The sequence below is a fragment of the Humulus lupulus genome, chromosome 4 (genome assembly GCF_963169125.1).
Source record: "Humulus lupulus chromosome 4, drHumLupu1.1, whole genome shotgun sequence".
Lineage (NCBI taxonomy): Eukaryota > Viridiplantae > Streptophyta > Magnoliopsida > Rosales > Cannabaceae > Humulus > Humulus lupulus.
This window is the reverse complement of record NC_084796.1, coordinates 221,549,317-221,567,329: the sequence shown is the minus strand read 5'-3', so window position 1 is coordinate 221,567,329 and position 18,013 is coordinate 221,549,317. Positions and strand designations below refer to the sequence as shown.

General features: G+C 38.5%; 1 protein-coding gene across 1 annotated transcript; it reads left to right on the top strand.

Moving 5' to 3' along the window:
* Nucleotides 1-13,699: 13,699 nt before the first annotated feature.
* LOC133829418 (wall-associated receptor kinase-like 20) lies at nt 13,700-15,909 on the top strand. The gene has a single exon (XM_062259168.1). The coding sequence runs from the start codon at nt 13,736-13,738 to the stop codon at nt 15,674-15,676; it is 1,941 nt and encodes a 646-aa protein (XP_062115152.1). The 5' UTR covers nt 13,700-13,735; the 3' UTR covers nt 15,677-15,909.
* The last annotated feature ends 2,104 nt before the right edge of the window (nt 15,910-18,013 follow it).

Below are 18,013 nucleotides of genomic sequence, written 5' to 3'. Positions count from 1 at the left end.
GCACTGACTATTCGGAATCGGCACTAGTCGCGTATTACTAACCTGAGAGTCGGAAACGGCATAAGTGTCATGAACGCAAAGGCGATAAAAGATTAGATCTAATCATTATCAGCGTTGAATGACTCTAGGAGCATTAATGCTGGACCAACCCGAAGGTCGATGAAAATTCTAAGCGCTTGACTATTCTAGGACTATTTACTCAGAGCCAGGGCCAAAGGCCTAGGTGACTGTTTGTCACGTGGCTAGGGAGCAGAATCCCATGGTTGTGACTCTATGGTCATGTGATAGGTTATATTGGTGACTAGTTCATTGAACACCTATCTTGTTTAAGCTAGTGAAATGATCACCTATCGACAAAGCCCCGGTGACCCTATCATCACATGGCTAAGGAACGGAATCCCATGTTAGTGACCCTGTGGTCACTCGGTAGGTTTATGCTGGTGACTATTTCACTAGATACCTTGTTTAAGCTAGTGAAAGGATCACTTATTTATAAAGGGAACGGAACCCACCTTAGTGACTTTTACAACTGTCACTCTTTTATTTAAGGCTATAAGCCCAGCATGGTTACTGGAACCACCAGTGTTACATCACTTATCTGATTAGGATTGACTTGATAGTCATCCACTCAGGAGGGCAGGATTCCTTATTCTGGATACCCATCATTACGTGAACTTATTTGCCTGCTTGAATAGGGCTATAGTTGCTAGGCGTGTGCCTTATGTTTTGATGACATGTTATTGCTATTCATGAGCATATTAAATTTTCTTGTTGGGCTTCGGCTCACGGGTGCTATGTGGTGCAGGTAAAGGCAAAAGAAATTTGTACCATCCTTGAGTTGGAGAGCTTAGGTGGCGATGTGTACATATGCAGCTGCTCAACCGCCACGGCCGAGGTTTGAAGGAGAGGAACTAGGGTTAAACCCTGTTTTGCCGCTTAGATCGGCTGGTTGTAAATATTTTCTTGTAATAGACCTTTAAATTATATTTTTGGGATCCCAATGTATACAATAAATGTTCTAATGAAACGTTACATCTTAACCAAAAAATTTAATCCCTAAACTGCTAATCATACTTGGTTACACAATTATGGCCAAATGACTCAATTAGCAAGTTTAGCACTGTTTAAATTGCGCACTGTAACGGTCCCTGGAGTTTAAGGCGTTACAACTTGGTATCAGAGCGAGCCAAAGTTTATGGTTCCTGAAGACAAGCTGGGCATGTACACTCGTCTCTGAAGATAGCTTCACTCAAGGAATGGTAACTATTTCTATAGTTATGTGCTTAACTGCTTAAATAGAATGTAAATGCTTTACTTGCACATTGTATTAGGGAGCATGAGATTATAATAGATACTGGCTCTTAACTATATGATTATATGCTCTGTGAATATATATATATATGAATGTGATCATATGATTACCTGCTCCATGATTATATAATTGTGATATATGCATGCTGGAGTTGGAGGCATGGTATGAATGTTGGAAGAGCAGAGATTATGATTGATGTATGAATGTCATGGGCATGTTTTTAGCACTACAGTGATTTGTAAATGTGGTATGGTAAGATTGTTTCCCATGGGGGAAAGCTCTTGTTATGCTCATCATGTTTAATGGGTCAAGTTATTGACTGCAGATTCAATCAACAAGTTTATATCCAAGGCAGATAACGAGGCCTAGTGGTGGTTATATAGAGGCTGGGAGTTACAGGTAGGGTTTTAGTTCTTCATCTGGTCCTATGAATGTTCAGCAGATGTTCACAGATTTGCAATCAAGATTGCAGAGGCATGAGGAAGAGATCAGGTGTCTGATGCAACAGCGGAACCTGTCGGGTAACACTTCTTCCTTGGCTATGCCAGGAGTGGCATCAACTTTGGCTCAGCCTAGGGTTGAGAGCAGGTGGGAATTTCTCTGTGGAAGATTCTAAGAGTATAATTCTCCAGTCTTCGAGGGAGGCCTAGATCTATTTAGAGCTGAGCAATGGATGGGCATGATCAGTTCCATTCTTGACAGTATGGAGCTGGTGGGTCACGATAGGGTGATCTATGCTACATGTGTACTGTGGGATGATGCCCGGACATGGTGGGAAGTAGTATCCCAGACACGAGACACATCTGTGATGGATTGGAAAGAATTTAGGCAGTTGTTCAATGAAAGATATTAATGTGATGCAGCCAAGACTGCTAAGGTGAATGAGTTTTTGAATCTCGTTCAGGGAAATGCAATAATAACCGAGTATGTTAACATATTTGATGGGTTGGCCAAGTTCGCTTTTGACATAGTACCCATAGATGTAGCTCGGAAGGAAAGGTTTGTTCAGGGATTGAATTCCAAAATAGCTCAGGGGAGTTGTCCCAGTGCATGAAATCTCTACCTATGCTCAGGTGGTAGGGAAGGCTCTTACTGTTGAGAGCATAAGAAATGGGCAGAAAAGTGCTGGAGAGCACGGAGCTTAGATAGCAGTACCTCCACCTATTGGAGCAAACAATAAGGAAAGTTGGAAGACTTATCCAATATGCGCTCGGTGCAAGAGGCATCATTTAGGAGAATGTCGAGCAAGGGCATGTTTCTCATGTAGAATGTTTGGACATCGTAAGAAAGATTTCCCAAGGCTAAGGAAGGATGAGCAAAAGGGGATGGACAGCTCGACTCCAGCTCGAGTGTTCGTTCCGATGCAGTCAGAATTTGAGATTGAGACTAGTTCCTCAGGGGTGGCAGGTCAGTTTTCTAGTTTTAATTTGTTAGTTATGTTGGTTGGTTTTAGTGCCATGTTGTTCTTTGCGTGTTGCATATAGAGGGGCATAACAATGATATGCAGATCACATGGTTATGTTGTGATGGAAATGCAATACTGTATTAATAATTCAAGAGATGAGTTGGGTTAAGGTAAAAAGGACTCATCAGTTGATATGATAAAGTTGGTTATGATTGCCTTTGGGATGATCTGGGGTATGGATTGGTTAAGTAATTATGGGGCAAAGCTAAATGGTAAGGAAAGGATAGTAACTCTTGGGCGTGAGAGTGGAAAGCCTTGTGACAGTTGGCACGGTGTATGGATTTTGTATGCTTATGACATCTATATTGAGAGCTAGAGTTTTATTGCAGGGAGGTGCATAGAACTCTTAGCTAGTGTGGTGGATATCACTTATATTGTGCAAGTGAGGTCAGGACAGACTGGATAAGTCTGTGAGTTTCTGGAGGTGCTTCCAGGGGATTTTCCAGGGTTTCCTTTATGTGAAGAGATAGAATGGTGATTGGATTAGTGCCCGAAATGGAGTCAGATTTAGGGCACTGTTTTGAATGGCTCAGCGAAGTTGTAAGAATTAAAGGCTCAGCTAGTGAGTAAGATGGTATTCTCTAAGGTGGATCTTTGATCTGGTTATTACCAGCTAGAGATCAGGGAGAAAGATATGCAAACGATTGTTTGTAGCAGATAAGAGCACTGAGAGTGCTGAGTAGGTTTTGAGAATTTATTTAATGCCAAGTGTTTATGAATCAGACGAACAGAGCATTCAAAGGTTTATTTGAATGGGATTTGTGATCGTCTTGGATGATGGTATCGTGATGTATCTCTTGCGGAGATTTGCCAAGGTCAAGGAACACCTTAGGAGCAGAAGTTTCCTTGGGTGGTAAGGATATTACATGTCCCTTGGGAAGAATTCTGAGTCTTCTTGCAGATCAGAATCAGTTAGTAAGTGGTTATGACACCTCAATGATAGGGAAATGGATTGCTTATGCATCATGTTGGTTAAAGGATCTGACCAGAACTAGAGTAGAGTTTCTGGTGGGTCGGGTGGCCAGTTTTATGCTTGAGATTACTATCTCAGAGAAGATCAAAAGGAAAGACGATTAAGTGAACCACAGATAGGAAAGATTGAGTGGAAAGTCTTAGCTAGATTAACTAAGGATTAAACAGTGTCAGGTATGAATTTATTGAGGTATAAGGATCAGAATTGGAATCTGATGGACACTAAGGTTAATTGGGAGATTCTGGATGAATCTCATGCTACTCTCTTATTCTCTTCATTCAAGCATCATGGCAGTGTACTAGAGTTTGAAAGTTTTTATTGATGGCTTGGGATGAAGAGGGACATAATGGAATACGTGGTAGAGTTCTTAACTTGTTAACAGGTCAAGACAGAGTATTAGGAATCAGTGGGGCCATTGCAGCCTTTGAGCATTTTATAATGGAAACAAGAAAGCATCGCGATGGGTTTCGCAGTGGGATTGCCCAGGTTAGTGGGACAGCGTGAATTGGTTTGGGTCATTGTGGACTAGTGTTTTAAGTGAGTTTATTTTTGTCAGCAAGGACGAATAATACAACTGATCAGTATTCAGATCTCTTTGTGAGAGAGATAGTGTGCCTTCATGAAATTCAAGGTCTATCTCATCAGATGAAGACTCTATTGTTACTTCCAGGTTTTGGAAGGGTTAAGAAAGGCGATAAGTATATAGATGGAATTCAGTACAGTTCATTATTCTCATACTGATGGTAAATCAGAGAGAGAAAGAGAGAGAGTTATCCAGTAGTGGAAAGGTACCTTATGAGATGAGGTATGTTTGAGAATGTTTATCACCCGTTCATTGGAATGGGATGGGTAAGGATCTAGAATCAACATCCTAAGGCAGTTCAGGGGATCATGGAGATTATTAGAGGTTAGAGCTTGGATGCTCACTTCTCAGAGTAAATGGAAAAGTGTTACTGAATTGAAAAGTAAGAACGTGAAGTTCCAAGTAGAAGATTGTATCTTCCTTAAAAGTATCACCATGGAAAGGGGTGAGGAGATGAGGGCAAGTTGAGCCCTAGATTGTTATGACAGTTTGAATCCTGGATAGGATCGGTCAGGTTGACTTTGGATCAGCCTTATCTTTGGCATTGTTAGTTGTACACATTGTATTTTGTATTTCCATGCTGAGGACATGGGTTGAAAGAAAATCATGAGTTGAGTTATGAGAATCTGGAGATTGAGGCTAAGTTATTATGTGAGGAATAGCCAATTCCGATATGGGACAGAAAGAATAAGGTTCGGAGGAACAAAGTTATACCTTGAGTTAAGGTATGTGACAAAAACAGTGAGGTCGAGGAAGCGACCTGAATAACTGGAATCAGTTGTGCGGAATTCTTATTCCGGGCAAGTCAAATAAATTTCGAGGACAAAATTTCTGTAAGGAGAGGATAGTTGTAATGCCCCAAATTTCCTAATAAGGTTTAGGACCTTGATTAGGAGGCCGGGAGGGCCATAATTGATTTATTATGCTATTTAATGATAATATATGCATGTTTAGGTGTATTAAATATGCATGTGAACCCATTTATGAGTAATTGAGTGATTCTCATATTTTGGCCATTTCGAGCATATTTGGCATATATGTGATATGTGTGTGGTGCTTTATTATTATTTGGTTATGCTAGGGTTACTCAGCACAACACGATCCTAGGAGGTAAGCTAGTGGGAAAGTCACAACGGGATTTATGCTTGACTCGGAGTGAGTCAAGGGGTATTTAGAGCATTACCGGGTTATTGGGTAATGGGAATAAATATTTGGTGATAAATTGGGAGTTAGTAAGATCAAGGGGAAATTCTGGAGGTTTCGACTATTTTTTCCCCGGGGGTGTTTTCGGGACCCCGAGCATTAGGATTTGGTTGAGGCTACTTAAGCTTGAAGTAACCTTTTTAGAAATAAAAAGAACGTTCATATCGTTCTCTCTCCCTCAAAGTTCCATTTTCGTCTCCCGATCGCATTTTAGAAGGAAACTTGAGTTCTAGGACTCGGATTCAAGCGAGGATCGAGGCATAGCGATCCTAGGGAAGATTAGAAGCTAATTAGCCAGAGGATTTAGTTGGAAACAACTCAATCAGAGGTAATTCAGGTTTTAAGTTCTAAGTTTTTTAATGTTTTTAAGCTTGAATTGGAGTTTGTGTTTTGATGAGTTTTTGATTAGTTTGAGACTTGGATTTTATGGGTTTTGGACCATGGGGATGTTTGGGAACTTTGATTTTTGAGTTTGGAGATGTTTGGATAGGTTTTTGGAAGGTTTTAATAGGTTAAAAATGGGGAAAAATGGCTGCTCCAAGGTTGGGCCGCAACCCTGTTCTTGGGCACCGCGGCCCAGGCTTGAAGAAGCAGGTGGAGGTTCTATCTGACCTAAGGGTCGAGGCGCTTTCTGGGAGGGCCACGGCACTTGATGCCATTTTTGGCTAAATTGATGTTTTGGTTAGGGGAACTCAAACCTTAGGCCTCGGGATCGTTCCTATTACCCGGTTTAGTGGGATTTGATGTCTCAGAGGCTAGGTCTTAGTTCTGGGATTGGTTTTAGAACTTGAACTCATTGGATCACCATTTGTGGTTGTGACTAGGTTATCACTAGAGGCTTGGAATAAGGATTGTGCTTGTGGCTCGTTTATTGGTAACCTGTGCTTAGACCAAAGGTAAGAAAACTGCACCCCATATGTGACATGCATGGTTATTCTTCATGCATGTTGGATGTTTAAATGTGATGCATGTGATGCACGAGAAACATGTGGTTAGGGAATGCCATGAATGTTAAATATGAGATTGATCAGAGCTTGAGTCTCTGTGTTTGTGCATGATCATAATTATGCTAGCAATTGTTAAGTAAGCATGTTGAATGCCCTATTTTCGGATATTTGACATATGATATATGTTTGGTAGCATTGCTTACCTGTGTATGACACTGACTATTCGGAATCGGCACTGGTCGCGTATTACTGACCTGAGAGTCAGAAACGGCATAAGCGTTGTAACGACCCAAATTTGCTAATAAGTTTTGGGGCCTTGATTATTGTGCCTGGAGGGCAATAAGTGAATTACTACTATAATATTTGAATATGTGATTAGAGATGCATGTTTAGTTGAATTAAATATGCACTTGGGCCCCGTTTGGATATTAGGGGCATGTTTGTAATTTTAGCCCGATGAAGGCATAAATGTGATAATTGTTATAATTGTGAAATATTGTGATAAATCTGTGTAGCACGATCTGAGACAATCCCTCGGAGTTGTTAGCCAAGAAGTCACAACGGGGTTGGATATCTGACTCGAGACGAGTCGAGGGGTATTTCAGGTATTAGATTTTTTATGGGGTTATCGTGTTATGAAAATAAATATTTGGAGATATATTTGAGGTTAGAATGTTTAGGAGGGAATATTGGGGAAATTTACCATGTTGCCCTCGAGGACGTTTTTGGCACCCCGAGCCTTGAGGTAACTTTATAGACTTAAGTTAGATAAAACAAAATATAGGAAACCCTCAGAATTCTCTAAACCGACTCTTTCCTTCCTCTCTCTCTTGAAGTTGTCTTCTCTCCTTTGGAAGCTTGGGGAAGTCTTGGTGAATTTAATCAAGGACTAAGGAATTTCAGCTGGGATTTTGGGAGCTAGAGGCTTGGAGCTTAGGGAACTAATTTAGGGAATCACTTCTGCCCAAGGTAAGCTTTTTAATATGTTGAGTTATGTTGAATTGCAGCTGGTTTTCTGCTGAGATGTTAGAGTTTTGCATGTGTGTTGGGTGATGGGTCATTCTTGAGATTTGATAAGGTTTAGAGCTAATTCTTTGTTAGGTTTTTTTACTGAAAGCATAGTAGAGCTTCTGTGAATAATGGTTTGGATTGTTGGTTTGATTTTGGGGTTAATTGGATTGGTTTTTGTGGCAAAAATGGAGGATTTTTCTGGGTTCGAAGGGTCGCGGCACGCCTGCCCTGTTTTGGGGTTGCTCTCGGGTTTGGGGGCGGGCCGCGGCTCTTAGTGCAATTTTTGGCTCTAAAGTGTGTTTAAGCTTTGGAACTCAAAGGTTAAGGCTCGGGATGGATTTTATCACCCGGATTTATAGAATTCAAGGTCCCGGAGATTAGAATCATGACCCAAAGTTATTTAAGGGATTAGAACTTGATGAATGAATATTGTTAATGCGTTGTGACTAGGGTTTCAGTGAGGCTTGGACTAGAGGACTGTGCTCAGGACATCGGTGCTTAGAAAGCTCGGGACACAGGTAAGAAAATTGTTGTACCCGTAGAGCTTGTGTTGTAGGGCACGACCCTATATGATTGTGTTGCAGGGCGTAGCCCTTTAATTGAGTTTATTCATGTTTAAGTATATGTTTTATTATGCTATGTGTGCATATGTGTGAATGAACGGCAAGAGCCGGGAACAGCGAGGGCCAGGAACGGCGAAGGCCGAGATTGGCAAGGCCAGGAACAGCAAGGGGCCAGGAACGGCATTAAGCACGTGGAGTGCAAGGCCGAGTGCGGCAAGGGGCTGGGAGCAGCGTTTAGCACGCGGAGTGCGAGTTGCCAGGGCAAGACCCTAAAGGATACCTGGGATATCCTCACGGTGTGGACCGCGAATCCAGGGCCTGGTAAAGCGCCTAGGATGGCACGACTGTATGTGGTTAGCCTGATGATGGTTTATTTATATGTTAAGTGTTTGATATGCATATGTTATCTGCTTGTGAGGGTTTTCTTGGTTGGGCTTCGGCTCACGGGTGCTCTGTGGTGCAGGTAAGGGCAAGGGGAAAGTCGACCAACCATGAGTACGGAGAGCGTGAACCATGAGTACGGAGAGCGTGAAGCAGTGCGTACATGTTTGGCCTGCCTGGCTGCCACGGCCAGAGGTAGTTTTGGGAGATGATTGTACTAAACCTAAATTTTGTCACTTAGCCGACTTTGATTGTGCTTTAAGTTGTAAATATTTCTAAACGGTATTTTGGGATCCCAAATGTGTAATGTTTTGTAATTTTCAGTAAATGGAATTAATTTTTAAAGTTTATGACTCTATTTATGGTTTAATTACACTTTTGCCTTAAAACCTCGATTAGCGAGTTAATTGCACGTTTTAAACTCACTTAGTAACGGCTCTAAGGAAGTAGGGCATTACAAGCATCGTGAACTCAGAGCCGATAAAAGATTAGATCTAATCGATATCAGCGTAAAAATAACTCTAGGAGCATTAATGTTGGACCGACCCGAAGGTTGATGAAAATTCTAAGCGCTTGACTAGTCTAGGACTAGTTACTCAGAGCCAGGGCCAAAGGCCTAGGTGACTGTTTGTCACGTGGCTAGGGAGCGGAATCCCATGGTTGTGACTCTATGGTCATGCGATGGGTTATATTGGTGACTAGTTCATCAAACACCTATCTTGTTTAAGCTAGTGAAATGATCACTTATCTACAAAGCCCCGGTGACCCTATCGTCACATGGCTAAGGGAGCGGAATCCCATGTTAGTGACCATGTGGTCACTCGGTAGGTTTATGCTGGTGACTGTTTCACCAGATACCTATCTTGTTTAAGCTAGTGAAAGGATCACTTATTTATAAAGGGAACGGAACCCACCTTAGTGACTTTTACAACTGTCACTCTTCTATTTAGGGCTATAAGCCCAGCATGGTTACCGGAACCACCAGTGTTAAATCACTTATCTGATTAGGATTGACTTGATAGTCATCCACTCAGGAGGGCAGGATTCCTTATCCTGGATACCCATTATTACGTGAACTTATTTTCCTACTTGAATAGGGCTATATTTGCTAGGCGTGTGCCTTATGTTTTGATGACATGTTATTGCTATTCATGAGCATATTAAGTTTTCTTGCTGGGCTTCGGCTCACGGGTGCTATGTGGTGCAGGTAAAGGCAAAAGAAAACTGTACCATCCTTGAGTTGGAGAGCTTAGGTGGCGATGTGTACATATGCAACTGCTCGACTGCCATGGCCGAGGTTTGAAGGAGAGGAACTAGGGTTAAATCATGTTTTGCCGCTTAGATTGGCTGGTTGTAAATATTTTCTTGTAATAGACCTTTAAATTATATTTTTGGGATCTCAATGTATACAGTAAACGTTCTAATGAAATGTTACATCTTAACCGAAATTTTTAATCCCTAAACCGCTAATCATACTTAGTTACACGATTATGGCCAAATGACTCGATTAGCAAGTTTAGCACTGCTTAAATTGTGCACCGTAACGGTCCCTGGAGTTTAGGGCGTTACAAGAATCATTCTCGAGCCTTTAGGTTTGAGTTCCCGAGCTTAAAAACCCTATTTGGCCAAAACTCCATGTTTGAGTTGCGCCCCCCCCCCCCCCCCCCCAAAAGCACTGCGGCCCTCTACAAATTAGAGAGCCTCCCAGGTGCATTTCCTGGACACGCGTTGCGGCGCAACATACCCAGTCTCGCAGCGCTAAGGCGATTCAACAAACCCCCCTAGGCCTCTAAGTTCATGCAGGTCGCAGTGCAAGGGCGAATTGAGAAATTTCAACGTTTTCCCTTACTTTTCCCCAAGCCAAAATCACCAAAATTCACCCAAACGTGAACTAAAGTCAGAATTAAAACCCTACACCTCAATACTACACTCAGAGCAGTACAAACATTTGAAAAGTTAACCATAAACCTCGTAGAAACTAAGAATTCAACAAAAACTTTCAGAACTTAAAAACATGAAAACTCAGACCTAAACTTCAGATTACCTCTGGTTCCCTTAAGCTTAGAAGTGCCCAGCTCCACTGAGCTTCAATTTCCTCAGCAATCCTTGCCCCAAAATTCAAAGATTCAATGCTTCCCCTTATAATTTTTCCAAAGTCTCTCCAAAGAGAATGAGAGAGAGAAAACGAGGGAGAGATTGAGACTGACTGTGTTTTGTGTTATTTGACTGTTTCTCAAGGTTTCCTAAGCCTATCCCTTGACACCAAAAGGACTAAAGTGCCCCCAGATCAAAACTTTACTCTTTAATGCCTCCAAGGGCAATACCGTCATTTGCCACATTTCCCGCTAATCCTCAAATAACACTATAGATTCCCAATTAATCCCAACATGCCCAAATAATCTTTAAATAACTACCCATCACCCTGATAAATCCCGATTGCACACTAAGTTTCCCAAAATACCCCTGGGCTCACCCCGAGCCAGGTATTGGACATCGTTGTGACTTTTCCGCTAACTCGCTCTCTAGGATCGCCTCAAGCCGAATATTGCTAATATATCCAAATAATAATGTGATATCAATCACATAACACATATAATTACATTTATACCATCAACGGGTCAAAATTACAAATATACCCTCATTGACAAAAACAGGCTCTCATGCATATTTAATACACATAAACATGCATATATATTCATATTACCATACAAATCATGTATGCCACATAATCACACATATATTCAATTAATTTCACATATAAATTTAATTATGCCCTCACAGCACACTAATCAAGGCATTAAACATTATTAGCAAATTTAGAACGTTACATGCACATAAAAGGAATTTTTTCCTTATTTGGTCTTTGAACATCAGGATCAAATCCTTGTGTTCTCGACTATAAAACAAAATAAATCAATTATGTGATTTCTATTTTATAATTGATTTTATGTTTGTTTTATTCCTTTTTTATTTTCAGTAAAAAAATAATATAATTGAATTTTGTTGATTTTATTCTTTCATTTATCATGTGCATTAATAACAATTTATTTGCATGAATAATGAGTGGAATGAACTCGGACTTAATCGAGTACTAGTTTCCTTTTTTATCTGCCCAGTTAGCATGATTCAGTATCTTGCATATATTAAAATTCACAGCTGACCAACATTTTTGTCTTTATGAGAAAGAATTTACTTTTGATTTTTATTGTGCAGGATCTCCACTCTTAGATGGTTGTTTTCTACAACTATAAAGAGAGGACTCTCAAGCACTCGAAAGGCATCTCTTTTGGAATTATCATTTTGTAATTCTTGTAATTAAAAAGAGTGAATTCTTGAAAGTGATTTTGTGAGGCTAAGTGTAGCAACTTAGAGTAGTGTTTTTTCTTAGGCTACATTACACGCGTTGTGCATTTGTTCTAATTATTCTTCGAGCGAGAAGAAATGAAGACTTACTTCAAGAGGAAGGAAGCAAGCAACAAACTTCGAGAGAAGTTTCTACACCTAACCATTAAGGGATTTCAAGTGTGAATGTACTAAGAAGAAATAGTTATTGGGAAGACAATACTTAACCTTGTGGCATTATTGTAAAGAAAGTCTACTAATTATGTTTAAGTCAATTGTACTGTGTATCTTGGATCTCTTACTAATCATATCAATTCTCTGGGCATGACCCCATGAACTAGGGAAACCAATTCGTGTAAAAAATTTGTGTGTCATTTAAATTTTCTGTACTTCTGTACTTTACGTTTTTACCATGTTGCACTCTATGAACAATCTCATCAAGTACATTGTGGTTCAGACAAATCAAATTGTGAATTGACCAATCAACTCTTTCTGTTTCTGATTTTAAGTAAAAATAAATTATAGATTAATTATTTGGTAATTCTACAAAAATGGGAATTTCAAAATATATCCCATAAGTCTTTGTATGAAGGTTGATCTTTCCATTGTGTGAGAACTTCGAGTCCATTGTAATCTTGGTGTGTTGATTTTCGAACACCTATATAGTTTGTTGGGGTTCCACTAGCTAGGTGTTCCATGATGTCCTGAATTGGTAGACATCGCAGCTTGTAGATGTAATAAGTAAAAATCTCGTTGAACTAAGTTAATATCTTGTAATTTTCTGCTTTTATTGTGTCTATTGTGATGTTGGTGATAGCAATTTACACCCCAGTTATTGTGGTAGGAGCTTATTTGGATATTGCTCTAACAATTCTTTATGCCCTGCACCCACCACCATATATTAAATATTATGCAAGTAAAATTGTTTCTCCTTCATCTCTAAAATATAATGTTTAACATTAAAAAAATGGAATAAAAAGAGAGATGTGGGGGAAATAAATAGAGGGGAGAGAAATAAGTAGTGGCTAGTTGGTTGATTTTATCTTACACTTAATGTGCCAAATCAAATCACACATGGAATTTGTGATTATTCTCTATATAATCACATAATTTAAAATGATTAGAGAAGATTAAAACAAATCATTTGTAGGGTATACCTCTCTTTAATAGAAAATAATTATGTTGGATTGTGAATTCATCTATGTGCCAATTGTTGTTAAAAAAAACTGGCTTCCTCCAAAAAAATTGGAATTATATCTTAAATGACTAACGTATTGAGTGGAATAATCTAATGCTTTAAAATCTCATTTTTATTCTCATATTGTTAATATATTGTTCATGTTGGACTTTGGTGTGGAGAAAAACTTCATTTATATTTTATACTTTCGCATTATATTTTGTTTCTTGTGACACACACCTTTTGCTTTATATCCTGCATGTTCAACTCACTGGTAGTTTAAGTTTATCACTAAAGCATTAAGAAAAGAATCAATATTTAAGAAGTACCATTAAAATTTTCCTTTATTTTTTATTATTTTCTAAATCTAATCAGTACATATTCCTTATGATTGTGTTGTTGCTTATCCAAACTTAATAAAGAGAAGAACACTAAAACCTCAGTCTATAGTGTCTTGCCATTAATGGCAGTCCACTCTCTCCAAAATAGAAGAAAGAGCTAGAAATACCACCCCCATCAGGACACCAATCACCACACAAAGAGAATCCTACCAATCCTATGGATGCTTGCAAAAAGTTTTAATAATTTTCTACCTATATTATACATAGATTCTCATATACCACTTTTTTTTAATGCTATTTTATTTCACGCCCACTTTATTCTCTTCTTCTCGAAAGCCCTATATCTATAACCTCACACCTTCTTCATTCCCATATACACACACAACTTTTTAATATAACATTATACCTACCCTTCTAGCTTAATATTCTCCAAAGTTATGGCAAAAACAAGCAAAAAGCCACTCTCTCTCATCACTAATATCCTATTTTTTCTCCTTTGTCTCATCATCACTATTCCTCACTCTACTTCTTCCCAAAAAACTTGCCCGCCTTGTGGCTCCATACAAGTTCAATATCCTCTAAGCACAAACATCAACTGTGGTGACTCAAGTTACTCTCTTCGTTGTGACACAAACTCTCAAAAACTCTACTTCGATGCCCTCAATGGGACTTCTTATGTCGTTTTGAGAATCATGGCTGAGCACCAACGACTTGTAGTACGAACATCCCCATGGCTGCCTGGGAAATGCGTTACTCAAGACATGGTGTTGAGTGAAGGCCTTCGGCTTAACCAATCTCTTCCTTTCAACGTAACTTCTTCCAACACCATCTTCCTCTTCAACTGCTCTCCTCGGCTTCTGGTCTCTCCTCTGAACTGTACTCCTTCTAGTCTTTGCCACCGCTACTTGGAGAGCTCCGGCCATGTGGACACAAACCGAGCTTTTCAATGCGCCGGAGACCTTGACCCTTGTTGTACCTTCATCGCCGGAGGTATGCCTTCGGCTTATAAGATTAGGCTTCATAGCTCTGGTTGTAAAGCTTTCAGAAGTATTCTCCATTTGGATATAGAAAAGCCTGCGAGTCAATGGGAAGAGGGGTTAGAAATCCAGTGGGCTCCTCCACAGGAACCACTTTGTAGAACCCAACTCGATTGTCTTGGTCATGGACCTTCCAAGTGTTCTTCCAATGGTGAAAATGGTGTCTACCGATGTTTTTGCCAAAAGGGTCATCAATGGAACCCTTCTCTTGGAGTTTGCAAAAGAAATAAGAAGGGAAGCTCAAAAGCGAGCCTCACCTTAAAAGTCTCGATTGGGGTGGTCTCGTTTTTCATTATAGCTCTGGTCATGACGGTTTTTACAGTTAGAAGATCTTGGACATTATCTTCTTCTTCTTTTTCTAAAAGGGCAAGGCTTGTTAAGGACAGAGAAGAAAAGTTGAAGAGCCATGCAGCTGGGAAATCTGCTAAGATGTTTAACTTGAAAGAAATGAAGAAAGCAACAAATAATTTCTCTAGAGACAGGATTTTGGGAAGTGGGGGCTTCGGAGAAGTCTATAAAGGTGAGCTTCAAGATGGAACAGTTGTGGCTATTAAGTCTGCTAAAGTTGGGAACGTCAAAAGCACCGAACAGGTACTAAACGAGGTTGGGATTCTTTCCCAAGTCAATCATAAAAACCTGGTCAAACTCCTAGGTTGTTGCGTTGACTCAGAGCAGCCATTGATGATCTATGAATACATATCAAACGGAACCCTACATGCTCATCTTCATGGTAAGTTTTCAACCTTTCTGGACTGGAAAACCAGGCTGAAAATCGCTTTACAAACAGCTGAAGCTTTGGCTTATTTACATTCATCTGCATATACTCCAATCTACCACAGAGATGTTAAGTCAACTAATATACTCCTAGACGAAGATTTGAATGTAAAGGTAGCTGATTTCGGGCTCTCCAGATTGGCTTCTCCTGGGCTCAGTCATATCTCAACATGTGCTCAAGGAACACTCGGTTACTTAGACCCTGAATACTACAGAAACTACCAGTTGACTGATAAGAGCGATGTCTATAGCTACGGTGTCGTTTTGCTGGAACTGCTTACTTCCCAAAACGCCATTGACTTCTCTCGTGACCAAGATGATGTAAATTTGGCCATTTATGTTAAACAACGAGCCAACAATGGTGGTGGAGTCATAGAAATTGTGGATCATCGACTGTTGGAGACTGAGCAGCCTTCTTCATCATCATCAGGTGATGATCTGTTAAATAGTGTAAAGCTCTTTATGGAGCTTGCTCTTTCATGTCTAGAAGAAAAGAAGGAAGATAGGCCTGCCATGAGAGATGCCGTTCAAGTAATCCAGTGCATAATCCAAGTTATAAATCATTAGTGTTGAGTATAGCTAGGACAGTATATTACTAGAATAAACTCCTATATATCGTAAAGTTTTTCTTTTGATATTTAGTGTAATGACCTTCAAGTACTAGTTATGTTTGATGATGAATACAATATTTTATACTGTTAGTCTGATCTTAGAAGTATACTATTGAGTAGTAATTATGGGAAATGATGACACCATTGTTTTTTGCTTTGAAATTTAAAACCATATGTGAGAGATGTAAATGTTGGGGTTCCATAATGGACATATTGCATATAAAAAATCAGACTATGAGGAGTTTGAAAGGGTGAAATAAAAGAAACCCTCTTTATAAAAAGTATTGGTTGACCGCTAATTGAGCTTTTTATATGGTCTCTTTGAATATTCATGTGTAGGAGTAGGAGTAGATATGACATGGTGCTGTAAATGATGCCAATAAGGACTGGTTTTCTAGTAGTTGTAGTAGTAGCCACATGACTAATGAACCAAAATGATTCTAGGGATAGATACGAGTGGGCTAAGAACCTCTGAAGAAAAGAAAGAAAACAAAAAATAGGATCAGATGCTTCCCTAGGCTTGAACCCTTTGTGCAAGAAAGGTTGAATACATAAAATGATCCTAAAGGCAATGATTTCCAAACATGGGTTTATCTTGGAATCTCTTTGGGATTTACCATGGATTTGATTTTCCCAATAAAACTAAACAAGCTTTGAGAAATAGGGAATTATTTGGCATATTAAAAATTATGCACTTGTCAAATAAGGAAATAAGATAACCATTACTTAAAAAGTATTGGTATCATTATTTGCACAATAGGAAAGCACTACTAAAAGGCTAGCTCTAGATTGTCAAAATTGAGTGAGCACTAACCAAAGTATATAGATTACTTATATTACTGTAAGTATATATATATATATAAGTATATATATATATATAAATATATATATATATATATAAATATATATATATATATATAAATATATATATATATATATTTAGGATAATTGGGGTTTCACTTTAAGCTCTACCAGTGGGGCTCTCAGTGTTTCTCGACTCATGAACAGTTTTCGGCACGATTTTTTTTATGACCGTGTATATTGTAGCTATTTCGAGTATTCTGTAAATTTTCAGAAAATTTTGAATAGTTTACAGTACCGAAAATTAGGTTTCAAACATGTTAGATTTCCACTCGCATAAAAAAAAATAGTCACGCGTGCAACAACATGTTTGAATTTAGTTTTCGGTACTGTAAACTATTCGGAATTTTCTGAAAATTTGCAGTATGCTCTAAATAGCTACAATATATACGGTCATAAAAAAATCATGCCGAAAACTGTTTACAGGTCAAGAACACTGAGAACCCTACCGGTAGGGCTTAGAGTGAAACCCTATAAAAAGAATTCATCAAAAGAATTCATCAGTATATTTATACTCTGAAAGGCTTTTGACACAAGCGATTAGCTTTTGACACGAGTTTTAAATATTAGGGGAAGGCTTCATCGCTTTGTAGCTGCATTTTTTTTTTTTTTTTTTGTGAAGTTGGATTATTATTACCTCAACATTATAAAATATGATGGGCTTTATGATGCCAATTGTTTCATTTTAACTGGCCAAGGAAAAAAGTGAACAATTCTTCACATTGACTTATGATTTTGACTATATATCAAATATCTGTTATTATTTTCAACTTATTTCTTTATCAGTCAATTACTCATGTTTTGTTATGAGGTTATTATTACCATCCCAGAAAATACTCAGTTTTATTTGAAGGCTTCCCCATAGATAAGTTTATTTTCCTCTTTTGCTTTTATGATTATTTTATTATTATTATTATATAATTTTTACTCGGCACTTTCAATTTCAAGTATTTCAGTTTTTTTTGTTTTAATTTGTAATCAATTGACTTTGTTTAATTAATATTTATTACTCAGGATGTCTATTGTAAAAATTAGATGGTGGTGATTTAAGTATTGAAGACTATGTTTTAGTAGTGCTTCATGATGATATATTATTGTATGTATCATTACTTTTCATTCCAAGTGCAATTCTAGTGCATGTCTTGCATTATTGTAAATTGTAACAATATTGCTCATGGACTAGTTTAGTTTACATTTACGACTGATAGTGAATTTACTTAATTAGCATAACATATCTAGTTTTGTACTTTGACCAATGTAATTAATAATTTTTATCAATGAGGCATTGGTTTTTTTGTAAGAAAATAAATAAAAAAAGAAGTACTATGGCTGGTGGAAACTTGCTCTAGATATTATAATTTGTTTACATATATTTATTTAAATTATTTATATCCTATACATCCATGTATTAATTCTTTAAAAGGAGTGATAA